This window comes from Ambystoma mexicanum, chromosome 1p (assembly GCF_040938575.1).
Source record: "Ambystoma mexicanum isolate Mex_15411 chromosome 1p, UKY_AmexF1_1, whole genome shotgun sequence".
Lineage (NCBI taxonomy): Eukaryota > Metazoa > Chordata > Amphibia > Caudata > Ambystomatidae > Ambystoma > Ambystoma mexicanum.
In genome coordinates, this window is record NC_090921.1 from 1,145,617,327 (window position 1) to 1,145,644,437 (window position 27,111).

The 27,111-nt window shown below is 46.7% G+C and overlaps 1 protein-coding gene across 6 annotated transcripts in view; it reads right to left on the reverse strand.

Moving 5' to 3' along the window:
* Positions 1 to 1,315: 1,315 nt before the first annotated feature.
* The window catches only part of LOC138450042 (calcium-dependent protein kinase 5-like), a 599,861-nt gene continuing 574,065 nt past the window's right edge, over positions 1,316 to 27,111 (reverse strand). For 4 of the 6 annotated variants that reach the window (XM_069604813.1, XM_069604812.1, XM_069604814.1 and 1 more), the window contains one exon: positions 14,793 to 17,284. In XM_069604813.1, coding sequence (XP_069460914.1) covers positions 16,781 to 17,284 — 504 coding nt within the window. In that variant the 3' untranslated portion in view covers positions 14,793 to 16,780. Of the gene's footprint in view, positions 2,259 to 14,792; positions 17,285 to 27,111 lie in introns of those variants that run through there. The other 2 variants (XM_069604815.1, XM_069604816.1) reach the window with 2 other exon arrangements.

Here is a 27,111-nt window from a genome sequence, read left to right on the forward strand (position 1 = left end):
ATGATTTACCTGCAGGGCTACTCGTGTAGTGCATTGAGAGACTACTGTCCGTTTCTGCGGTTACTGTGGCACCAATGATAATCGGTAGGAATGTCTTCACGGTCCACCAAATGTCTCGCAGCTCTAGGACACTGATGTGTAGCATACTTCTCCAACATTCATGTCCCTTTCACTGTGAAATGATTCAGTTGGTCTTTCCTCCTGCTCGGGAAGACATCAAACCCCGGAGCACAGGCCAAAGTCAGCATTTCAACAGACATGTGCTTAAGCAAATTATGTTTCCTCCTCCATCGAAGGAGAGACTGCTGGAATTGTTAGCTTAGTCGTAAGAAGTTCTCCCATGACCCCAAAACAGATCCATAGCTTAGGTACGTTCGCTTGAGCTGGCCACATTCTGAATCTGCAGTGCTAAAAATACATAGGAGGACATCATGCTAAAAAGGCACTTGAACTCTCATATCATGTATGTAAGTTTGGTGGAGAACTGTCCTGATAGGTCCAGCAGACATGCAATCCTTTGGGAGGATAGTCATACTCGTGGGATAGTTAAATCAAAGTCTGCCATAAAACCTGTACTTTTTGCTGTAGGCCAGCAATGACTTAGGAAGGTTCATTGATAAACTAAGATTGGCGAGGAGAAAAAACATGAGGCCTACGATATGATGCACAGCCTAGGCATTTGGGCCCATCAAAAGTGAATCATCCAGATATAGCTAAAACACCACACCTTCCTTGTGAACATGGGCAGCCACCAGAGTTAAGCAGTTAGTGGCAGACCTGAGACAGAAAGGCCAGACCTTTAATTGGTAGTGTATTCCATCAATGAAGATTCAGACGTGTTGCCTGTGGCTTGGATGAATTGGCATTTGCTAGTATGCATCTTCCAGGTCCACCATGGCCAGAAAGTCTACTGTTTCAACTCATCGGGTGATCTGCTATAATGCAATTGTTTTAAAGGTCAGCTTCTTGAAGAACCTGTTCAATTGGTGCAGATGAAACATGGTGTGCAACATCCCATTCTTATTTTATAATAGGAAATGATGAGAGTGGAACCCCTGGCCTCACCAGTTTTCGCCACTACTTCCACATCTCCTTTTCATGATGGGAGCCATGATCTTTTCTTGGAACTGGGCCACATTGTGATCGACGAGTGTGGAGAGGCTTTTTTATTAATCCTAACGTGTGATATTAGCAATTATGTGCAAAAATGGGTGTTCCTCAAATCAAGGAAATATCTGGGTACTCTTACGGGAAGAATTCAAGTAATATATTACTTCAATTATCAATTTCAATTGTAATTTTAAACAGACACCAATTCAAGAAAATACAAAAAATATATTTTATATTAATTCTCAAATTATTCTTCAAATTCAAATACAAATTCAAATATTCATATGGTACGTAACAAGGATTGGTTTTCCCCTCTGTTCATCACTGTCATGTAAAGTTAACAACTAATTTAAAAAATGCTTTCTTATATGCAAGCAATGCTTTCATAAATGACAGAATAATGTTTTGCAGAATGTATCCACTTCTTTCAAAATGATACTGTGTTGTGAATTTGCAATTATTTCCCACAGACACTCATCCGATATTACAGCACGCCAACGCTCGGTGTGCTTTTGGATGCAACTCCTCACTGTGGCGCATTTCGGGGGATGGACACAAAACAAGTCAGGCTTGCATTTTTTCTTGGGAGCACAACTTGCAGGGCCGCGTCATTCCTTCTTCTTTGCATGGTTGCATCGAAAAGGGTTGATGACAAAACAAAACAAGGAAGAGGAAGTATGGCAATGGGATCTGAAGATGCTGGTATTGGGTGGAGATTCAAAGGAAGGAACAACACAGCCTTCAAGACCAAGACCAATCCCTGAAAAGAGTGGATGGCTTTCACTGCATCCGTGTCAATTTTTATGCCTTTCAGATGGCCATCAATCCACTTTTTGTAGCAGTCACTTCCATTAAAAACCTACGTCCAGTCTCTGGGTCTGGACCTCGGGTCAAATGTCTGAAGTCTTCATGACTACAGCAGGATTGAGCGAGCCACTCCTGGCCTCCACTGGTACTACGGAGTCTTACATCAGATGGCTCCAGAGATATAGACAGGCAGTATCAGGTACTTTATATTTTTCTCCAGTGTGGCTATGATGGCGGGTACTGATATAGGAGCTTGAAGAGTTGACTCCTCAGTTAGTCCCTTTGCAGATGGAAATAGGATAATATTTCATGCCTCGGACGACAGCTTGTAGCGTTTGTTTCTGCAATAGGAGGGGAAGTGAAAAGATTAAAAACCACAGTATTTTGCTTGGAACTGTAAATAGATTTTATTCATTTATTTATATAGTGTGAGGAACCAGAGGATGTCCTCACCTCTTCCTTCCCCCCCACCTCCCCGCCGACATCCTCTGCTCAGGTGGCCAGGGAAAGGCCATCGCTTTTGGATCCCAACCCTGGGAGTGGATATGCAGGGGAGGATCACCTGGGTGGAGGGAACTTGAGGAATGGGGAGATGACGTCCTTAGGTGAGACATTGTATCCCCCATTCCCTTTTCAAAATGAACCTGTTAGATTTTCCCCTTTCTCCCCTACAAAATGTCTGCCAGAAACACCATTTTTTCATTGGGACGTGGAAGAGACCAGCTAGGAGAACACATCCTCATTTGGGTGAGATAAGCACATATCAAATTCATATTCTTAATGCAGACACGTATCAGCCTCATATTGTTAATGCAGATAAATATCAGCCAAATTCAAAAATAAAGAGGAGACAACACAGTTATGAACTCTTATTTTAATGCAAATCTCCCCTAACACCACTCTGGTACTGAGACAAAGAAGAGGGCTACGGAGGTGTTCAGATGGAGCAGCCAGGCATGTCCCTTTAATTATGGTCAGGCAATTAGACTTAATGACTTTCACCTGTGGTCACTTAGCAAGCCCAACGGATATACAGTTGCGGGCCATACACGAGGGAGAGAGAGAGGCGCAGCAGGATGGAGCTTGGAACCTGAGAGAGGCAGACCGGAGAGACAGGAGCGGGAGACACGGGTGCTGGAAGCCTTGTCGAGCAAGGACAAGGAACGCCAGGGCCGGGGCAGGCACAGAAAAGGTCTGGAAGTCCCACACATCCTCTGTGTTGGGCACAAGCAGGAGCTATGTGACGCTGAAGCATTCCAGTCACTGCAAACCTCCTGGAGAGCAAGCGGTGCTCTCTCCTAACTCTGCTAAAGAAGAGTGGGATTATTGGAAGCCGAATGCAGGTAGAGGAATGGAACGAAGCTGACGGGAGCTGTGGACTGAAGCCGGTGAATGTAAACAGGGAACACTCATACCACGGCTCTCCGGGAACCTGAAGCAACTATTCTTTGCATATCGAACAAAATGGAAATTGTTGGAAGCACTTCTGAATGCTTCCAACTTCTTGAAACAAGTGCCTTTATATCTCGATTGAACTGAAAGTAGTTTCCAACACTTTTTGAATGGTGAAACAGTTGACTTTGAATATCAAACAAACTTAGAGACATTATAAGCATGACTAAATGTCGTACAGAGCCAAAGCAAGTGATGAACTTTTCTAAATGTAATGAAGCATTTCTAAAGCAGGTAATGAGCATGTTTGAATGGGAAGGAAAGTAAGGTGGAACAAGTGGAAAATACCACAGAGTGAACTAGTGAGAAACAAGTGCTGGCAAAGCCAATAGAAGCCCAAGAAGGGTGTGAGAGGAGAAACAAGTATCGACACAAGCAAAGTGTGCCAGGAACTGCAGGTTAAGAGGAACCTGTATTGGCAAGTGAATAGTGGCCAAACTAGCCATAGTAAAGGGTTAGAAGAATATCATCCTGATGAAAAGAACAATCTTCACTGTCAAGAGAAAGCAGTGGACTTTTTGATGAAAAGCAGATGAGAAAGGATATTGGTTGCATGGCATCTAATGGGTGGACCGTACAGTCTGACAACTGCGCCTAGACCGAGTGGCCCTTTTGGAAGAAGCCCATGAAAGTGATTATAAGGAAGCTTGTGTTTTGCCACAGTTGCTCAAGTGATTGTGAAGTCAAGAGACAGAGCTATTATGGTGAACCAGTGAAAAGTATTAATGACAAGTGAGTTGGGAAGTGTCTAAAGGAATTGTGCCGTTATAAAAAACTGGAAGACTTGAACTCCTGGGAAGGGAATCCCGATACTTTGTGAACTGTGTTGCACTTGGGGGGGGGGGGAAGGGGAGCCGATTACAAGCCAAGAGCTGGAAGAAGCTCAGAACTTTATTTTTGAACACCATTCACTTTGATGCTGACATCCTTAAACATTGTATGCATCTTTTGTTCGGGCAAGTATAGGTTTTGGACACTGACGTTTGGCGAAATTTGAACTTCATGACACAGACTATCCATAGTTTTCTTTAGGTATGGACATCCCACATTAGCATAGGGCAAGTTAGGCCTTAATCAATACTGACATTTGCGTTAAAATAAAGTTTGTTAAGAAAACCTGAATCTGCCTCCACAATAGCGCCATGGCAAATAAGCCCAGAGGCTTCAGAGCACTTACAAAAACAAACAACACATCTACACCTGACCAGAATAACATTTGACCAGAAGAACATTGTGCAAAGTGAAATCGGCTTGCACAAATAAGGAACAAGTTACTTACCTGTAACTGTTGTTCTCCAGCATGGGTCTGGCATGGATTCACATGCTCCTGAATATTCCCCGTCGTCAGGCTGGGAATCCTCGGTAAATAAAAAAATCAGTTTCATTTCTGACCTGTCTTTCTTAGTAGTAACCAATCACTGATCTCTGGGTCATACTGCCCCCAGCCATCGACTGCCCTCTACCTAAGCCCCTCCTCTGGCAGCCATCCTCAGATTCGGTAGCACGTAAAGTGGCAGTATGACCAAGTGAAGAGCCGCAGAGGGGAAGGAGGGAGGGTTCGCATGTGAATCCATGCCAGACCCATGCTGGAGAACAACAGTTACAGGTAAGTAACTTGCTCCTTCTCCAGCATGGTTTCTGGCATGGATTCACATGCTCATGAATATAAGAATACATGGCAGTATACACATGCACAACCACGGGAGGTGGCAACAGGCTCAACATTAAGCAATACAACAACTCAACATTAAGCATCTCTTACCTCCTCACCAGGCTCACCTTAAGCGAACAGGTTGCGCAGCACTGCTTGGCCGACCCTGGACTCCTCCCTGGAGTCCCGATCGACGCAGTAGAATCTTGTGAAGGTGTGCGTCGACCTCCACGTAGCAGCCCTGCAGATGTGCAGATGTCCAGCAGGGGCACACCAGACAGGAACGCCGTGGTAGCAGCGATCGCTCTGGTCGAATGGGCTCTCGGACGCCCATTCGAGTCGGTTTGCCAACCGGTGACAGTGCATGATGCAGCCGGAGAGCCAGAGAGCCATCTGGAAATGGAAGCCTTTGAGAGAGCCTTCCCTTGATTCACAGGACCAAAGTTCACAAACAGCTGTGATGTCTTCCGAAAACTCTTTGTGCGGTCCACGTAGAACTTCAGCGCTCTAGCCACATCCAGCGAGTGCAAAGTCCTCTCGGCCGGAGACGGAGGCAACGGGAAGAAAACTGGTAACACCAAAGGCTCGTTGAGGTGGAAGTCCGACGGCACCTTGGGCATAAAGGAGGGGTGCGTCCTCAGCACCACCCTTGTGTCGTGAAAATTCAAGTATGGAGGCTTGCAAGATAGGGCCTGGATCTCTCCCACTCGTCGTGCAGAGGTGATGGCCACAAGGAATGCTGTCTTCCACGACAGGAACTTCAACGGCGCCGAATGCATAGGTTCGAATGGGGCCCCCATGAGCCTGGTCAGCACCACGTTCAGCTCCCACGCCGGGGCAGGGGCCTTCACCGACGGGAATGATTGGAATAGTCCCTTCATAAATTCCTTCACCAGGCGATGAGACCACAAGGACGCCCGTCCTGTAGTTCTGGTGTATCAGGAAATGGCAGCCAGATGTATCTTGATGGAGGCGTGAGCCAGTCCAGCTTTGGCCAGCGACAGTAGGTACGGCAATACTTGAGGGGCCGTAATCCGTAGAGGGTTAATCTTCTGTGCACGGCACAAGACAGAGAACCTCTTCCACTTATGTCCGTAGCATTTGAGAGTTGAGGACGCCCTGGCTTTTGCAAGAACCTCTCTGCAGTCAGCCGGGATATCGTATCCTCCAAACTCTAGTGCTGCAGGAGCCAAGCCTGCAAGTTCAGCGACTCCGGTTCGTGATGGAGAATTGCGCCTCCTTCTCTGGAGAGAAGATCCGCGTCAGTGGTCAGTTTGATAGGTGGGGACGCTGACAAGTCCAGAAGGTCCGGGAACCAGATCTGTCTTGGCCACGCCGGTGCGACGAGGATCATCCTGCACCTGGACCTCTTGAGCTGGTTGATGAGACGGAGCAGCAACGGCAACGGAGGGAACGCGTACAGGAACAGGCCGTCCCAAGGGAATGAGAAAGCATCGCCCATGCTCCTCGGTTGTGCGAACCTGCTGGCGAACCTCTGGCACTTGGAGTTTGTTGCAGTCGCGAACAGGTCGATCTGGGGTTTGCCCCACCGTTGAAAGAGCCGATCCACCTGGTCCTGGCGTAGTTCCCACTCGTGGCACGAGCGCAGCTCCCTGCTAAGTGAGTCGGCGATGGTGTTTTTTATTCCTGCCAGGTGGAAGGGAACCAGAAACATCCCCTGGGTGACGGCCCAGTGCCACAGATCCTGGGCCTCCTTGGATAGGGCTGGGGATCTGGTGCCTCCCTGCTTCCGGATGTAGAACATCGTGGTGGTGTTGTCGGTGAAGATCCTCACCACTTTGTCTTTGCGGGACGGAAGGAACGATTTGAGCGCTCAGAACACGGCTCGTAGCTCCAGGATGTTGATGTGAAGAGACCTCTCCTCCGGGAGCCAGAGGCCTCTTGCATGGAGATCTCCGGTGTGGGCCTCCATCCCTCCAGAGAGGGGTCCGTCGTTACCGTCTCCTGATACGCCGGGGCCTGAAAGTCCATGCCTGCCGCGAGGTGCGCCCGGGCACCCCACCATAGAATCGCCCGACGGAACTCCTCGTCGAGCGGGATCCTGTCTTCGAAGCTACCCGCCGCTTGAATCCAGCGGGCGTCGAGGAACTCTTGTAGCGGAAGCATCCGAAGTCTGCAAGGGGCACAAGGTAGATGCATGAGGACATCATCCCGAGGAGGGACTTGATGGACCTCACTCTGGCCACATCCTGGGCCAACAGGCGCTGCACCCTGCCCAAAATGGCCTTCGTCCTTTCTTCCGACGGGGATGCCAGCCGCTTCACTCCCAGAAACAGTGCCACCTGCGACGGGACCAGATGGGATTTGGGGTAGTTGATGGCGAATCCCAGCTCCGTGAACAGGTGGACGGTCCTCGCTGTGTGTTCGACAGCGAGTTCTCTTGACCTTGCATGGATTAGCCAGTCGTCCAGGTAGGGGTAGACGTGGATCCCTTGCAGGCGCAGTCGCGCCGCCACTGGTGCGAGGCACTTGATGAACACCCTGGGTGCCGACTGTAATCCGAACGGCAGGGCTCTGAATTGGTAGTGATGCCCCTGGACAACGAATCTGAGGAACTTTCTGTGTCCGTTTAGAATGGGGATGTGGAAGTAAGCATCATCCAGGTCCAGTGAGGATAGGAAGTCGCCCTCCTCCAGCTGTCCCAGCACGTGCTGGAGGGTGACCATCCTGAATTTCTGTGCCTTGATGTACCTGTTCAACCGACGCAGGTCCAGGACGGGGCGCCAACCGCCTGTCTTCTTTCTGACGAGGAAGTATCTTAAGTATACTCTGGAGCCCCGGAGCCTCTTGGGGACGAGCTCGATGGCACCCTTCTTGAGCATCGCCCTTACCTCCAACAGCAGTTGAGGGACGTGATTCTCTTTCCTGGCCACGGGAGGAATGCGAGCATACTTCTTTTGAAATTCCAGCGAGTGTCCGCGGGCCAGGGTGTCCAGCATCCAACGGTCGGTGGAGATGGACTCCCACACGCTGACGAACTTCGTCAGCTGGCCTCCCACCAGGATGCTTCGGTGGGGGCCCGACGCTACGGCCGGTTCAGTCCTGCTTGGAAGAGGCCTTGCCGCCTTGGCCTCCTTGCTGACGGCGGCAAGACCCTCCTTGCTTGCCCCGGCCTCTGTAGGCCTCCTGGGACGAGGAGCGGGCTGCCTGGCGGTAAGTAGAAGAGCCGCCGCTGGATCCCTTGGAGGGTCCCTGTCTGCCGTTGCTGAAGGACTCTTAGGGCACGGGCTGTTTCCGTGTCTGTCTTGATGGCCTGGAGGGACTCATCCACCGTCTTTCCAAACAGGTTGTTGCCGTCGAACGGCATGTCCAACACTCTGGTCTGGACGTCCTGGCGAAAGTCCGTCGCCTTGAGCCATCCTCGTCGTCGGAGGCAAACCCTGTTGCCCAGTTGGCGAAATACGGTATCGGCAATGTCCGTTGCCACCGTTATGGCGTGATCCGACGCCACCTCTCCTTCCTGCAGAATCTGTAGGGCCTCCGCCCTCTTGTCGTCCGGTAGGAAGTCTAGCAGAGGGGCTATCTTGATCCAAAGCTCCCTGTCATAACGGGACACAATCGCTAAGGCATTGGCCGCCTTAATCGTCGTAGCCGCCGATGAGATGACTCGTCGTCCCATGGAGTCCAACTTCTTGCCCTTGCTGTCCAGCGGGGGAGTGGAAGTTGAAGCCGCCGCACCCGCTGCTTTATTCTTGGCCACTGCCGAGATGACAGAGTCTGGCATGGGCTGGGCCGTGAGGCACAAGGGGGCGGCATCGGGGACCCGGTACTTCTTCTCGTACCTGTCGCTCTTGGCGGATGTCATGGAAGGGTTCTTGAGGATAGCCAGCCCCTCGTCCCAGATGTCGTCGAGCAACGGCACCGCGAGGACCGTCTTTCTCTTGGCCTCTCGACGTTGGTAAAGAAAACCTTCCTTTTTCTGTTCCTCAGGGCAGAGCTGGAAGAGCTCGGATGCCCTGGCTATCATGGCATGAAAAGAGCCAATTTCGTCGGGCGGAGAGGCCCGAGGGGGGTGGGGGGGCGATGACGGTATGTCCGTTGTATCATCGCCGCCGTCGTCGTCAGTCCCTGTCGCCGTATCCATCGCTGTATCCTCCTGAGGGTCTGGCGAGGGGGATGAGGGGTCCACAGGCCTTGTGGGCATGAAGGGCGGAGCGGGGTGGACTCTCCTCCGCTTGTTCGGAGGGCTTTCTGACGGGCCTGATTCTGGATCCTCCGTCGGGGTCCGTGGTAACCTCGTCCTTATCTCAGTACATAAGGATGAGATCACCAACAAAATGGCCGCTGAGCTATCCTGGCTGCTCCACTGGGCCCTCGTCGTCGCTATCTTCGATCACATCAGCAGGAACCGTCCCATGGGATCGAACCTTTTCGAACCTCTCGTTGAGGCCTATGAACCTCTCGTTGAGGCCTTTCAGGGCTTCCACTGGATCCTCCTCGGAGGCTGAATCCGAGTCCGTTATGGGCACCCCCCCTCTTTTTCCACCGGGGTCTTCACGAGGGTCTTAACGATGGTCTGGAAAGAGGATTCCCTCCACGGAGGCAGGGAAACTCTGGGCCCAGAGGTCGCCTCCACTGGCGTAGCCTCTGCCGGCTTCACCAGGGCCGCTGCGACAACCTCGATAGAGGCCTTTACCGGGTGGATCAAGGCGCTCACCACCTTAGGTGCGTCCTGGGCCTTTGTTTTGGGGGGAGGGTCATCACCTCGTTCCCCCTCGGCTCCCTTCGAGATCGACCGGGGCCTCTTCAGAAGCTTACCCGGGTTCTCGGACTTCCTCTTCCCCGAACCAGAGCGCTGACTCGTGGTTGATCGTGCCGGGGAAGTCGTGCCCTGCCTGGCAGCCGAGGAGCCCGACCTTTCGGTGCTCCCAGTGCCCGCAGACTCGCGGTGTTTGGCTTTTTGTTGGGCCCCCGTCGCCGGGACGCCCTCACAGGACTTAGAAGACCGCTCAGACTTTTTCTTCACCTTCTCACCTGCTGTGCCCTTCTCCAGCCAGGCGGCGAGGCGGGAACGACGATCTTCCTTGGTCCGTTCCGACAGGTTCTTGCAGAACGCACAGTCCTTCTCCACGTGGGTCTTGTCCTCATGAAGGCAGTAGAGACATCTCGAGTGCTCGTGCTCCTTGAAAACATTTTGCAATCCGCATCCTGGGCAGCTCCTGAACAGCTTGGATCCGGGCATCGAGCTTCCCTTGTCCTGGGCCATGTCCGTTGAGGTAGGCCACAGATCTTCTGGAATCCTCCAAGAAGCGTAACTCGACGAAAACTTCACCCTTGAGGGGCGTAGAAGAATTCTGAAACGGGTCCCCGTTATCGGAGGTAGAAACGGTGGAGCTTGAGGCTCGATTAACCGAAAAAATGAGAAAAATCTCCTGAAAAAGCGCGAAAACGCAGTAAAAGCTCGAGAGCTAACACATGAGGTCTCCCAACACTTGAACGTGCGGTAAAAATCTGAGGATGGCTGCCAGGGGAGGGGCTTAGGTAGAGGGCAGTCATTGGCTGGGGGGCAGTATGACCCAGAGATCAGTGATTGGTTACTACTAAGAAAGACAGATCAGAAACGAAACTGATACTGATTTTTTTCTTTACCGAGGATTCCCGGCCTGACGACGGGGAATATTCATGAGCATGTGAATCCATGCCAGACCCCATGCTGGAGAAACAGGTTTTCAGAGTTTGTTTAAACACATTCAAAGAGCTGCAACCCCTCAAGTCAGGTGCAAGGGTGCTCCAAAGTTTGGGTGCTGCAAGGTGCATCGAATATTTTGGGGGGGTACATTTTTTTAAAAAAATGGGTTTGGGTGTTCGGGATGTAAAAAAAAGAAAAAAAAAAAAAAAAAAAAGGCGGGATTGGGGGGGTTACCCCCACCCAAAAAAAACCTGCGATGAAAAGTGTGGCGATGAAATCACGTAGAACCGGTGAAAGGCCCGCTGTCTCACCATAGCCAACTTTGCTCACAAAACCAGCTGCAAATTGGGGAAATTAGACCTTAATGTCCGACAGATAAGTAGGTAGGAGATTATTTTTGAAAGATCACATGGGCTAATGCCAAATGGGCATTTATTTGTCAATTTAAGAATTTGAAATGAAATCCCAGCTTCAACTGGTAGCCAGTGCAAAGCTCATCTGTCTTGAGAGACATGCTCTCTTTTTCCTAACCCTTCAATCACGCAAATGCACTATTTTGAATCACTTGCTAATTCCGTGAAGCAGGCTGCTGCAATAATCCAGGTTGGCTCCAATTATTGCGCTTGCCACAACCGTACAACCGTACAACTCTTTTTAGACAGAAAAGGTTGCAATTGACTCAACAGTTTGAGGTGGTAAGTAGAGGTAGATACAATATTGTTCATATGCGCCTTCATACTCAGCTCAGCGTCTAAGTAGATGCCTAATGTTTTAACTTTTTTTAAAGTTGCAACAGTGCATGCAGCTATGACAAATCTTTCATATTCCGTGGGTAGCTTGTTTATTCTGTTAGCTGTGCCCGCTAGCATCAACTCTGTCTGGGTATTGTTCAAGGTATAAAAACAAATTGTGGGGGCGGAGGTGCACAGCATGTTGGGATGAACTTCAGGGTATCTAATTCGAGGATTTGGAATGATATTCTAATACTATTTCAGGTGCAGGCGGGCTGACATTACAAGACCACTTGGCACACAAAATGTGTACAAAACCTGAACTGCGTATTGCTATGCAGTAAGCCCAGATGCACTCCTAATGAACCTAAGTTCAATTATTAAATTATTGCCACATAATCAGATTTTTGCCACCAGGGGCTTGAATTAATTCAGAAAATTTCAGAGTCATTTTCAAAATTTGTGATGGTTATACTATACAAATTTCAGTGGTACATTCAATGAAAAACGTGTATTTCAATAGACCAAAGGTATAAAACAACATTTACAACAATATTTAGAGATATGGTTCATTTTAATTGACCAATCACCGTTTTTTCAAAAGGAAATTTCTAACAAAGTCATCTAATCAAACAACATAAAAAACATGACGCAGGCATTACAATAATCATGCAAGTGTAACAGTATTCATGTCAATCATCAGAGACAACTGTCTTGTGCGGTGATGTCATGATGCCTACCCCCGGGGACCCAGACCAAGTCCAGAAACCCCGGAAGCAGGCATCAAGTTATCCTAAGCAAACCCAACAACCCCTGTTAGGGGCTATTTGGGTCCAGTCCTGGCGCCTATGGCGCCAGGCTCATATGGAGCCTGCATCCAGCAGCGTAACGCTCACCGTGCCTGCAAGTCTGCATTCAGCCTTCTGCCACGCCCACCTCGAGTTTGAGCTCCTATAAAAAGGGAGAAAGAAGGAGAAAAGGTTAGAACAAGAGCAATACCTTTGATCCTTACCTGTATTCCCGATCCATTGCGCCTTCGAGCTGGAAGAAAGAAGTTATTTTATGTGCGTCGCCTCGCCTGCTGCAGCGCCGCGCTGAACTCACTGGCCTTCGCAGCATCTTCACATTCCACCGCATCCTCCTGCATGTTCCCGCCGCACTCCAGCACCTAAGGAGAAGACAAGAACAGAAAGGTGAGCCAAGGGAATACACAGAGGAATATTAGTTACCCCCCCATGGACTTACCCGATTTTACCACCGGAGGTACTATTCCTCTTCACGGGTCGGCGCAGCTTCCATTGCATCTTCGCCGAACCCCGGCCCCTAAGGGGAAACAAAAGGACAGCAAGGTTAAACAAAGGGACTAACAAGGGGAACCCTCCTCACCACAATAGACTTACCTGATTTTACCGCCGGAGGTATTATTCTACGAGACTTCATACTTTCTCTCAGCGCCTGAATAAGGGAGAAAGCAACAGGTTACATATTGACATTATTTTATCGAACTGTGTTGGAAAATACAAACCCTTACCAGAATACCACCGGTTGCCACGAGGAACTCTTCATTAGGGTCAAGCTGTAACCTGCAAGGAATCGGACAAGAGTGAAAGTCAGGCATTTGAACTCTTACGAACTTTACACTTACGGCGTCTTGCCGGGAATCTCAGAGTCAATATTGTTCTGGAACTCACCAATTCCTTCGAGCCAGTGAAGCAACTGGTTATCAACGCGCCCCTGCACTCAATGCAGGATGGAGAGCTCATCTTTTCAAATCATCAGGTGAGACTATAAGAGGGGACATCAAAGGTGATCTGTGGGGAGAACAGCGGGGGTGGGGGGATTAAGGTCAACTCCACGGGTGGTTAATTCCCTTTCTCCATTTGCAGAAGAATATTTCTATGGGCCAAGCAAACGAAGCTAGGTGGGCCAGTCCAGTCCGTCATCTCGGCCCTACGCGTCACATTGGTGGAGACCGCAGCTGTCCAGTTCCGATCAACGCCTCTGTGGGAGCCAGGTGAGCGTAACAGGTGATCAACTCCCTCTAGGGTGACCCTTTATGGGTTTTACAAAATCTCTGCTCCCTCCAGGGGAGCCCTTTTTGGATTTTACAAATGACCAATGCGTTTCAGATCTAATAATCCATCTTCAGGGTGGGGGCTTCACTGTACCTATATACGATGAGTAATTAACAATGGATAAATTCCTTAATTCGTTATTTGTCTGATCGCGGCCTGAAGGGCCTGGTGTTGCTTCTGCAGTCTGTCCCCATGTAGCTTCTAATTCCGTGCTTGAAGCGTCAGAGGAGGTGTTTCCAATAGATGGTTGTCCTGTTTTTCGTGGGTTACTAAAGTTAGGTTTATTCGGGTAATGGCCGTAATAAGCCTGCCAAGTGTAAACTATATCAAGTTTATAGTCTTGTGTATTCCGCCTAAACTTTCTGATTTTTGATTTCAAGTTCTTGTTTGTAGCTTGCCAATTTCTGGTTTGTCTCCTCAAGGATTTCTTTGAGTTGGTCCGCCGTATAAGCTTTACTCAATGAAGATTTTAATCCCCCTATGTCTTCATTCAACGTTGTCAGGGAATGTGCTAGTTCTTCAATCGTTGAGTATCAAATCCAGAAAGCACTTATTGAGAATTAAGTGCCACCGCTTTGCAAAGGCTGGGTTTTCTTTGCACAACGTTGGTTCGAGGTTTACACGTAAACCTCTTGGTATCCTTTTTGTAGTATAGTACTGAGCAAGAGTCGATGCATGCAGCTTGAGATTGATCTCTCTTTGAATCTTCCACTCTAATTCTCGAATCAATGCTTCTGGTTTATCTGTTGCCGTAAGCTCGGTTCCAGCTGTTTTGATGAACCCCAATATTCTCTCGGCCTCTCCTTCACTAAAGGCAAGGGTCTCAGCTCTATTGTTTGTAGTCTGATCTATTTTGGAAAACAACATATTCAATTTGACAAGCTAAACAGCTACGAATGTTTTGGTTCAGAATGTCCAATGGGTGCGTGCAACTCCCTTTATGTGGTCAGAAAGAGAGACAAAAACAAATTGTGGGGGCGGGGGTGCAGAGCATGTTAGGATGAACTTCAGGGTATCTAATTCGAGGATTTGGAATGACATTCTAATACTATTTCAGGTGCAGGCAGGCTGATGTCACAAGACCACTTGGGACACAAAATTTGTACAAAACCTGAACTGCATATTGCTATGCAGTAAGCCCAGATGCACTCCTCATAATCAGATTTTTGCCACCAGGGGCTTGAATTAATTCAGAAAACTTCAGAGAGTCATTTTCAAAATTTGTGATGGTGATACTATACAAATTCCAGTGGTACATTCATTGAAAAACGTGTATTTCAAAAGACCAAAGGTATAAAACAACATTTACAACAATATTTAGAGATATGGTTCATTTTAATTGACCAATCACCGTTTTTTCAAAATGAAATTTCTAACAAAGTCATCTAATCAAACAACATAAAAAACATGACGCAGGCATTACAATAATCATGCAATTGTTACAGTATTCATGTCAATCATCAGAGACAACTGTCTCGTGGGGTGATCAACTCCCTCTAGGGAGACCCTTTATGGGTTTTACAAAATCTCCGCTCCCTCCAGGGAAGCCCTTTTTGGATTTTACAAATGACCGCGTTTCGGATCTCATGATCCATCTTCAGGGTGGGGGCTTCACTGTTCCTATATATGATGAGTAATTAACAATGGATAAATTCCTTAATTCTTTCCCTGTGGGAAATTCAAAGGGACAAGTATTTTAGTCTTTTTAATTAGTAAAGCTAAGTTAAATGGCTGAGAAATCAAAGAGAGGCTAATGCCACTAACTTCCCCCGGGGATAGTTGTATTCCAAATTTTGACCTATGAAAAGGAAGCAAGAAAGTCACTCAGGTAAGTACCTTCTACTCAAAGAGCAAAACCGCTCACAGTTAAGTTGCTTAATATAGTCCAGATCCATACACTCACCCAGTCTTCAACTGGGAATCACAGGAGACTGGGAAACAGCAAAGTACGGCCGGCGAAACCCTAAGGAAAGTGAATGTACTGGTTACGATTGAGTTTAAACCACTCATTACTACATGTTGAGCTTGTCATGAGTTGTCACGAAGAGGGCTTAAGGCCAGTCATAGATTATGAATTAGCCTGTAGCTAGCCGGATGGTATTTGTTCAAAATACGGCGTGCATCTCGCCAAGGTGTAAGAGGCACGTCAAGTAACTTCAGATGAAGCCCGCTCGGTAATACGCTATCTTGCATAATCCTCACACTCACCTAATGTCAGAGCTTCTCAATGCGCGCCGACCGCAGCAGAGATCCCGGCGCGAATGAGATTAACGTTCTGTGTAGTCCCGGCAACCCCGCGCATGCACACGAGGCTGCCTGGATGTCGGCCATATTGGTGTGGGCGCTCGGCCACAGCGCTGTTGTCATGGGGATAACCAACGCTATTCGTACACACAAATTTGTACGCTCTGTTCCGCATTTGTCTATATTAGAACTCACAGGGTCCCAGTGGCGCTCCGGGTACTCAGGCTCACTCGTGTAAGGACTCAAAGTAGATTTGGATCGTAAGTGATGCGAATGGCGGCACAACCGCGGCACTAAAAAATCCGCGGGGTGCCCCCATCTCGCATCCATTTTGGAGGTTATCAATTAGGGGTTTCGGAAGGGCTGTGATTCTGTCGCTGTTTGAAGTGATCAGGGGTCTGGCATTTTGAGGTCAAATGATACACACAAACAAAAATTACAAATGAAGTACAGCATTAATATAACAACAACCTACATGTATGTGCCATATAAACAGTGTCACGAAACCAGAAGACAGTTCAAAACAATCAGTTAAAATGCAATGAGATATCAAGCTCAGTCAGCTCAACGGTTGTATGATATTAAGAGCCACTCCAATGACCCATATTCACAACGAGGCGGTAAACACTGTTACTCGAGAAAAGGCAGATACCGTTTGTGAAGTACAAGTCTCTGTGGAAATTGGATGAGATTTCACAAGAAGCACTCTTTACAAGAAGGACTCTTTGAACCCTCGAGGCATAGGGAACACCGGGGCCTAAAGTGTAAATCAAAACATATAGGATTTGATATAGGATTTGATGCGCTCTGTTAGAGAAAGACTGCATGGAACAGTGGGCTCGTCATCCCAACCCATGGCAAGGGGCGTCTCTTCTAAGTCCACATCAAGAGGGTATCGTCAATCACCATTCAGACGGGGAACCAATAGCTGCACTGAACGTACAACAATGTCTTGTACCCGCATAGCTCAGTGATGAGGAACAAGCATGAACTTCCTAAATTAGGATGTCAAAGCAATGGGGCTGCATGCAGTACTCTGCACCCATTTTTACTAATATAGCTAATTCAATTTCAATACTCTTTTTAGGGTCAGTATAACAGACATTAAGAAACTCCCAAAGCCCATCACTATCACTGGAAAGTTTTGGACTGAGATGTTGGTGCGAACGCTTAGTTTGTGTCTCAACGCCACCCTTTTGTGGGTGTTCATCTTAAGAAGGCATCTCACCACCTCCTCCATTTCTACTCTATGCTTTCGTTTTTTACGCAGCATTTGACAAACAATATCAGCATACTTTGACCCATGAAGTAGATTGCCAACATTTTTGGAGGTGCATTCTTCCAAGTCGAGACCGTGTTCCAAGAGGACTTCAGCAATCACCTTCCCCATCGACCAGACATCGGATTTTCTGGAGCGAATCTTTCCAGCACGTGCCTCAGGTGCAGCATATTGACGGAAACCCCTATTTGACCCGGTGGAAAAGGGACTGCCGCTTTCAGTGTAGTCAATAAACTTTGATAACCCCAGATCGATAATCACAGCCTCCTTTGTGGAATCTTTAACCTATTGGAATAGAAAAATCATCAATTCGATTCTGGTAAACCACTTTCTGTACAGAGCCAACAAGCAAACGGAACAAGCATACAACATAGCAAAGGGCAGAGGCAGACAAGTCTAAAAGGGAATCAGAAGACTTCCTTCATTCCGCTGCCTCAGACAGGTTGATGGAGCGAGGCCAGAGCAAATCATATGAATGTCAGACACCTCGCATGGTCATGGGACTCTTCAGCACACCATCTTTATTATTCACAATTTGTGGTACTGAAATCTATACAATATTTCTATTCTTGAGACAGCAAAGCGTTTAAAAAGCAATTACAGTACTGAGAAAAGCACAGCCAATACCTTCTTTAACCAACAGGTAGAACAATTCACTCCTTAGTCTATGAAAGCCCACTAGATTTTGCACATGAGGTAGGAATCAGTTTATACGTATTTTTATTTGCTCAACAAAAAGGAGAATGCTTCTATCAGAAACTCTGTGCATGAGTGCAAAAAGAGAGCTGAGCAGTCCCGATGATGGGTGTGCCTGAAAGATAAGGTACCTGGTGAGGATGCAAGGATCCATGCGGTGTAGGTAGAATATGGACTGCAGATACCCCATACTGGCAAGACAGCTTCTTTTACAATATACACAGGTCACCAGGTAATACATATGCAGATGTACTGTTTAAGTAGGGTCAAATTCGCCAAACTTGTTTGTGCAAATGTGAGGTGTGCAAGATATGCACAAAAAATAGATGCACATGATTCTCAGAAGTAATCCTCAGAGAATGCTCCAAATGGGCGTAAATCATGTTAATCAACTTAATAATGCATGCAGCAGGGGAGTGAGCAGCAAAAGTGGGAGCAGGTGCTCCACTCACCCTATTTTGAAAATATTAGCAAAATACATTCTCCCCAAAAAAGTCGAGCAAGTGGCTCTAGAAAGTGCACAACTCAAAATACAAGCAACTCGCATGAAAGATCACACATTTCACACCAATTAAAACACCAGAAATTGATGCCACGTTTCATGAGGTGATCATATATAACTTGCCTGTTCATAGAAGCATCATCCAGGGTAATCATCCAAGGGCAAACATCCCATGATAAAACTGACATAAGAGAAAGATATATACAGACGATACATCCAGCCAGGTAATTCTGCATATGTGAACATTATGCAGGTGGGGGAGGTGATAGCTCTCTTCATGAATCCCGTCTATGAAGGACACACACTCCCACCCATGACATTCACACACACAACCCATGACCACTTTCAATCCAGCATAAATGAAGAACCCCAACTGTGAACAATCAGTAAGAGAAAAATATGTTACCCAGAAACCAAAGCATGTATATAGTGACCATCAGGCATGGCTCCTGCTCCAGTGGAGGAAGCTCACATTCTCAGAGAGACCTTCACTACCATCAGGTGCCCTTGCATATGTTGGTTGCTGGGGGTTAGGGGGTGGCTGTGGACTCTTTCCAACAGATGTCACACTTGCCGTTGAGCTACAGCTGGATGCTTTCACCATTGCTGCAACATGACTCACAAGGGCAGGGGGAAGGTGATTAACTGCAGCCATATTGTCCAAATGCTGCCGCATGCGGATGTGGTTCCAGGTTTTGCACTGCAGGCAGCTCAGAAGCTCCCTCAGCTCTTTGCAGATTGTCAGCTGAGTCTCTCTATCCTCGGTGCCAAGAGATAGCCTAGTCTCTCTGTGCTTGGCAACCTAGTTTTAGCATCTTTTATGCTGACAGCCAGCAGTCCCTCAAATAAGTTAGAGCTGCTGAGGTCAGCTGTGGCCAGACAGGTGCCGACACATTTCCTCCTCACACTCTCTATGAGGGGCACCAGCAGGCATATTAGTGCATACATGTCTTGTTAGGCATCTGGCTATGTCTGGGTCAAACGTCTCTGTATTCTATTTCTTGACCTCTGTCCTCAGCTTCATGGACAAGCAAAGGTTCTACAGTGCTCTCCACAATGCCAGCACCAGAAAAAGATGGAGGTCCTACCGCTGCCGCTGGAGCTGTGCCTTGTTGAGATGCTTTGTCCTCTATGTCATCACCCTCAAGTTGAAGCATATCCGCATATATGTCTTGATTGTTATCAGCATCTGCAGCATTATCCGCGCGTTAAGGAGAATAGTTGGTATGTCCATGTTTATGTAGCTGTGTGTTGTGAACATCAATTTCAAATTTCATATGCATACATGCAAACAATCCATGTTCAGGACTGAGGTTCCCTGTTGGCTTGCTACATTGTTCCGCACCAACCTTAAGATGCAATGTGAATATGAAATTGACCAGATTGAAATTCACTCTTGTAAAAATCTTTTTTTTCTGTTAGATTAAATACAAGTAAATAAAAAATAAAAAATAAATAGCGTTTCTTTCAGACAGGAGATTCTGCATGTCGAACGCCAGTGTTTGTATTAATTGCTCCCACCATCTGTCTCACTTTCTTCCCATTGATTTATGTCCGTTGTTGGCCCGCATGCATTTATACAGTAATTGTGCATCACCTTTTCCCCATTATGTGCCTATGCCCAAGTTGACATTTGTAACATGGACACAAAACTGTCAATATGCGGGCACAATCTAGTCAGGCAATATGGCACTATATAGCTGTTGCATGGCCCGTATGCCTTGGCCAATGTGTACTTTATCAGGGTGAAACGGTTTTAGCATAAAAAAAAACTTTTAGTAAGTGAGCTGATTTTTAAACAAGACTTGGTAGCCGTTTTAGGATACAAATTATGTGCACGACTAAATGTCTCTAAAATGTTGTTAAAACATATTTTTTTATATGTAAGCATTTTACAGCGTTCTGATGCCTTCCCGCCAAGTTCATGAACTCGAATTTTTAAAAATAAATAAATGCAAACACTATCGCCTCCACAGGTATCAGGGTGGTGTCTGCGACAGGACATCCCACTATTTGACTGGCATTGGTTCTCTACACTACTAACTTGCTTTGGTATGTCACTTAGTGTCTCACCAGCACTTTTAGACGGCAGCATCCTGGGAGGTCATGCTTGTGCTGAACTTCATCCAGAGTGCATTTCTTAGAGCAACAGCGATGGTGAACTTCACTCCATGGAGCAGGAACAGAGGGTCTTCATCTTGGAACATGTAGTCTATTAATCGACCTCTTCTTCTCAAAAGTACTTTTCTCTCCTGCTCTTCTCTCCACCCTGGCAAGAGTCCCAAGCTACTCCTCCCTGATGAAACCCAAAAATGTTGAAACATGTCTGGGGATGTTTGTGGTCTTGTGCAGAAGGGATCTAACCAAGCAGTTTGGGCTGGACAGCCCCTTTTGTTGAGGGACCAAGCCTGATGTAGATTTCGCTTTTGCAATGGTTTGCCAGGTGAAGATCGATGGTCTGGAGTGTTGCCCAGAACAATGCAAGTGTTTAAGATTCATTCTAAACCGTCCAGCCATCACCCCTTTGGTTTTGCTAATGAAATGAGAAAGAACTGTTTGAGTGGTCACTGAGTCAAATGAAACAGTTTTGTCGGAGAGGCTTGACTCACTTGGGACTCCGTTCTGGGATTCAAATCTAGGTGGTAATGCATTGTGTCATGAAGGACTGAACTGGGCTCCATGCTTTAAAGATTGATGTAGAGTAACACTTAAGGCACTTTTTGTAAATCCCTTTGTCTAGGATGCTAAAACAACTAAACCTAGGGGGAAGGCTAAAACACCAAACAAGAAAGGGAAGACAAACTACTGAAACGTGGGTATTGTGGCGTGGGCAGAGTGACAAGGCTTCACTTAACTCTCAGGTAGGGGTATTAGGTCGACACAGAGGTACAATAAATTCACAAAACTCCAGAAAATACACTGCACCGATACACTGAAAACTAGGGGCCTCATTATAATGCTGGTGCCGTTGATGACAGCTTTTTTTGCTGGTAGGGCACCTACCTTACCTCCAGCTCTGAGGGAGATAAAGTATAGAAAGTAGGGGTTCTGGGACCAACTGGGATCAAGACAAATGCCAGACAAGGAGCAGGAATCGCTTTTAGTCAATATCTCCTATTACACTCCTACGAAAATGGAAGAACAGGTCCTAAACAAAGGTTTAGGTTATGCCATAACAAACGAACATGGCCTGTATGAGTTCCGCATAGAGTTCAATAAATTGATGAGGACCTTCCATCTTAAAGATGTGTGTGCGAGCAACAAATTGGGAGCCACCAACAATTCGACCATCAACCATACAGGCCTACGGAACCCTTCCACCTTCTGTGCACCAACTAGCAGCTACTCGCCGGAATCACAGGTGTTTGAGCACAGAGTCATGGCCAACCTAGATGGACTGGAATGTGAAAAACCTAAACCATTCCAGAATCTGTCCAAACCAGAGAAAGACGCTATTGATCACTGGCAGTAACCAGCATACCATTATCAAAAAAGCAGATAAAGGAGAGGGAATTGTCATTCTGAATCGAGAAGACTATGTCAACAAATGCCTGAACCAACTCAGCAATACTACCTATTATACCAAGGTGCAGGAAGACCCCACTAAAAACCAACAGGGGCTCATTGAGATGAAGACATCTAAGGCACGAGACAGAGGATGGATTACCAAACAAGAAGCAGAATTCCTCACCAACAAAAAACCTACTACCCCGACCTTTTACTGCTGGCCCAAGATACATAAAACACTGGATAAACCACCGAGCAGACTCATTTTGTCTGGCATTAATTCAGTCCTCAAGCCACTTTCCAAATTCAGGGACCATTACCTCAAAGGACATGTCAAGGAAATGAAGTCTTACTTGAAAGACACAGTGGCAGCTATCAGCGATTTCGAAAATTTGGATTTTAACACAGAAACCTCACTGCTTGTAGGGTTGGACATAATAGCACTCTATATGAATATTCCACAACAAGAAACCATCACCAGTGAAAACCATCGACAGTAAAAGAAGTCTTGCTCAATAGAACTGACACTGACCCTGTACCATCTTCATTCATCTTCTGGTGCATAGAGATTGCACTAAAGAATAACTTTTTTTGAATTCGAAGGTACCTACTACCAACAAATTGAGGGTACCACAATGGGGGCAACTATGGCTCCTAGTTTAGCCAACTTATACGTGGAATATTTTGAAAAGAAACATCTACACTTACATCAACCCCTTTATTAAGAATATCAAAAAATGGACGCTATTCTCATTATATGGGAAGGCTCTACAGAGATAACTGTGGCATTCTTTAATTGGATAAACTCTCTCAATCCTCACTTGAAATTCACGATGACAGTGAACAATCTAACCACTAACATGTTGGATCTCACAATATTTCACCAGGAAGGAAACCCTTCCACAAAACCACAGACAAAAGTTCCTTGCTGGACTACAGTAGCCACCATGTCAAGCATCTCCGTGACAACCTGCCCTTTGGTCAGTTTCTTAGGTTAAAAAGAAACAGTGCACAGAAATCCACTTTTGAGGAGGAATCACAAACTCGGGGCACTAAACTATGGAAAAGAGGCTACCCAAAAAGAATGATTAAAAAAGCAGCAAAGAGGGCGAGCAACAACAACAGGGAAGCCCTCCTGGAAAAAAAGCAAGCCAAACCCCCGGAGGAGAGATTGGTATTTCACAGTACCTTCACCGATCTTAGCCTGAAAAATAGAAATGTCATCGAGAAACATTGGAGGGTGTTCAACACCTCGAAGAAACCCCTGGCTAGCCACATTTTTGCATACAAAAAGAGCACCTCCATTGGGAACAAAGTGAACAGCAGCAAACTGAAATCCATCTGGGCCTCCAGCCGGAACAACTCCACACTGTGGAGTATGGACAAACCTAAAGGACACTATCGATGTGGGTATGTAAAATGACCAGACAAAACAACAAGGTCGACATTGGCACCAACAAAAAAATGGATACAACCAAGTTTCTCCAACTGTAATACAGATGAAGTGATCTACTTGATCAAATGCCCACGTGGACTCCCATACGTGGGTAAAACAAACCGAAAAGTAAAGACTAGAATAATTGAACATCGAAGTTGCATCAAGAACAAAGTAGATAAGGCACCCATGGGTAAGCACTTCATGGATAGAACCATAGACATGAAGATGTCACCTGGACAGTTCTCCAAGACCCCAGGGGGGACAATTCCGTGCATTTGGGAAACCTACTGCTGAAAAAAGAACAAGAAATGACCTATACCAAAGGGCAGCAATGTACACGGATTGAACAAGGCCATTGAATGGCACAAGATAAAAGACTGATGACATTTGAGCTTACATGTTGGGAATAGGGCTTATCTCCATCACTCTGGACCACCATTACCTCCAAGCACTACAGTCCAACTCCACAGTTTCCATCATTTCTGCGTGAGCATACCCCTCTCCCAGGTTGTGTGGTAACACAACAGGGTCTACATCGTAGGCAGCAATGACATTTAATAGTCATGTTGTTTGGTTACACACCACATGTGCACGATAGCCTGAAATTTTATTTAGGGACTTCCACACCGCCCACATGCTCATCCCCTATGTTACATTTTATTTAGACCAACCATTCTGTGACCCACTATACCAATAGGGTCAATTTGGAAAAATAATAGATAGGTTTCTCTAGAGGACTAAGGCTGTTCCAAGATGGCGCCCACTTTGGGTTTCCACCTTTGAAAATAGAGGTAGGACAATACTAGGCTGCAATCAAGGTCATTGCCCTAGAGACCGATGCCAGTCGCGCTGGATGCAGACTCACAAAACACTGCTGCAGCGGCTTCAGACCTGCAGAATTAACACGCGAACACAGATCGACATTGCGTGTACATTTTGGTAAGAGACAGAGCCACAGTGCATACAGAGATACCAACATCCGCATATAACAAACAAGCACTTACTAAGCATTCACTAAGCAAGATTACGATTGCTGATCCCAGCTTTTTCTTCATTTCAGCGAACACGCTGATGCGCAGAGGTTCACTTGGCCCCACAATTTGACAAGAGACTTGCCCTCCCTCCCTTTTCAACAATGTTTGGACGAATTTAAAACTGCAAGCTAATTTAGCAATTTGCATTACAGACTATGTCCGTATAAGTGTATAGTAGGCTCAGAAACCCCTACATTCTATACTTTATCTCTCTTTTAGGATTGCTGCAAAAACCTTAGACCCATTGAGAAAGGGGGAATCACAGAGACGGGTGGCAGTCTCTACCAGCCAGTGTATATCGTAAGGCATTGCCCCCATGGTAACCGCACAAGCTAAACTGCCCATGACATAGACACCAGGTAGGTGACCCTTTGTCTCTCCTTTAACGAACTTCATTTTAGTTTCTGTTGTACTATCGGGGTATTGACCCTATGTGACTTGTTTTAGCGATTATAAAAGCATACTCTTATGCTTTTTCTATTAATTAGGCACTGCAACGGACCTACTTTAGTCCTGACTACCATTAACTCCGATGGTCTCGCCCTCAAGAATACCAATGCAGGTAACTATAAACCTACTGAGGCTTCATACTCATATTGAGTTAAAATAGAGAATTAGGAACATCAGCTTACTCTACTCTATGTTTGTTTTGTCTGACAGGTTAAGAAAAAGTATTTTTAACATCCACGTATAAACCACTTCAAGCACAACAGCGTATCAACACGCTTCTAACTGCTATGTTATCTACGCCTGATGAATGTTCTACATTTTTGTACCTCTGAACTGAAACATGTTAAGAATATAAACTGTTACATGAATATACAGTGTACACATGTGCAAAAAGAACACTAAGGTTCATGTATGACTTCTGGCTCCTTCCTTATAATTCTAACCAGAAGTTAGTAGTGTTAACAAGTCAACTTACATTCCTTGTATTTAAGGTACCCAGGCCACTCTTGTGGAAAACTATTTCTATAGGACCAGTGAAAATGTCCTGGTGTGTTGGTTTTTAAAAATAAATCATCTTTTTTAGTCTATCATGTGTTGATTTGTGTATAAATTATTCTTTGATGATTAAAATTGTTTTTAATGAGACTGAAAGATTCAGTTGTTAAATCCTTCAGTGTTGTAACCTGATCAGACCAGTCTCTATCTCACGATTGTTTATAGTTATCCCCTCCCGGAAATAGACAGAGACTGCACTCAGTTATTTGTTTTATGAGTGCACCCCCGGGGTTCCTCCTTTATCTCTTAAACCATCCACCCAACCCATATTAGAGATATAAATTACTATATCTACAACATGGCTGGGTAGGGCTTTAAGAGAAAAACATTCCCCGGTGCTATAGGGCTGCCTGCAGGCCCACACATGGCACGCTTTTTGGTTATTTTTTTAAAAGCCTCAACCTGCACACACCAAACATAGTATTTCGTTATTTTTCTAGTGCGAGTCTCAGGCAAAGCATACCCTCTGATCCGTGATAGATAAATACTGTATCTGGCATGGGCCAGTGAGCAATTAAAAAAAACATATAAATAAGGACAGTGTGAATTATTTCTCTTTTTTCAAAAGCCCAGCCCGACATCAGGTACACTTAATATTACTTTTATGGGTAGCCTTGCTGTGGCTGCAATCTATCAGCCACCTGGTCAGATCTCCTCCTTCCTCTCTGAATGGGCGGACCTTTCCTCTTCCCTCCTGGTCTCAACCACTGAACTCCTCCTTCTTGGAGACTTTAACATCCACCTGGATGCTTCCTGTCCTTCCTCTAGACTCTTCGTGACCTCTGCGACTCTCTCTCACTCTCTATTCTCCCCTCTGGCCTGACTCATTCTGAAGGGCACACTCTGGATGTTCTGATCTCTTCAGACCTTCCCTTTTCTATCCCCCCCACCACTCTTCTCTCCTGAAGTGATCACTTTCTCCTTTCTTCCCAGCTCACCCTCTCTACCCACCAGGCCAGGCCAAGCCAACTCCAGCATTGCCACCCACCTTCTCGGTTATCCGACCCATGACGCGTGTCAGTTGAGGCTTTCGCCGCCACTTTCTCACCCCTCCTAGCCCCCCTTTCGCTGACTCACACCCTGACACAGCCTTTTCCATGCTCCACGGTCACACTACCATCTGCACCTCCTCAGAGGTATTCTTCCTTTCCTCTCCTTCCCCCAGAAGCTCACTGTCTCCAGAGCTCTGGTTCTCTCTAGGCTGGACTATTGCAACAGCCTCTTTCTAAATCTGCCTGCTTCTACTTTTTGCCCTCAGCTCATCCAGAACAGGACTGCGATACTTGTCCTTGGACTCAAGCCCAGGGATCGTATCCCTCCAGGACTGAAATCTCTGCACTTGCTCCCAGTGGCAGCGAGGATTAAGTTCAAAACCCTCTGCATTGTCCACAAGGCCTTCTGGGGTCTGGGCCTCAATACCTTCAACTCTCTCTTCCTAAATAACTTCATTCTCAAGCCCTTCGCTCATCCGCCTCCAACTCCCTCAGGGTCAGTCACTTCTCCAGGCAACGAGTTGGTGGTAGAACTCTTTTCGGCTGGGGCCTCCCTCTGGAACAGCCTCCCCGCCTCCCTGAAACTTGAGGAAAATCATCTACGGTTCCAGAAGCACATCAAGACTTTCCTCTTTGCTTCTGCTTTCTCTCCTCCTCTCCCCTGCTGCACTCCTGACTGAAACTGCACTGGTTACCTGGCCACCCTCTGATCTCGGGCCCAGGTCCCCTCCCCTGCCAGTTGCACACCTGCACTGCCTCCCGGGCAACCCCCGCACTTAGGGACTGCTTTCTGTATACCTACAGTCCCCCCCCCCCCCAGCACTTGAAACCTGATGTTTGCACTTCCCTTGCACTTGCCACCAGCTGGCCATACTTCTCTTATTGTTTTATTTATTCTATTCATTCCATGTACTGCACTGTCCCCACCGCCCTCCCAC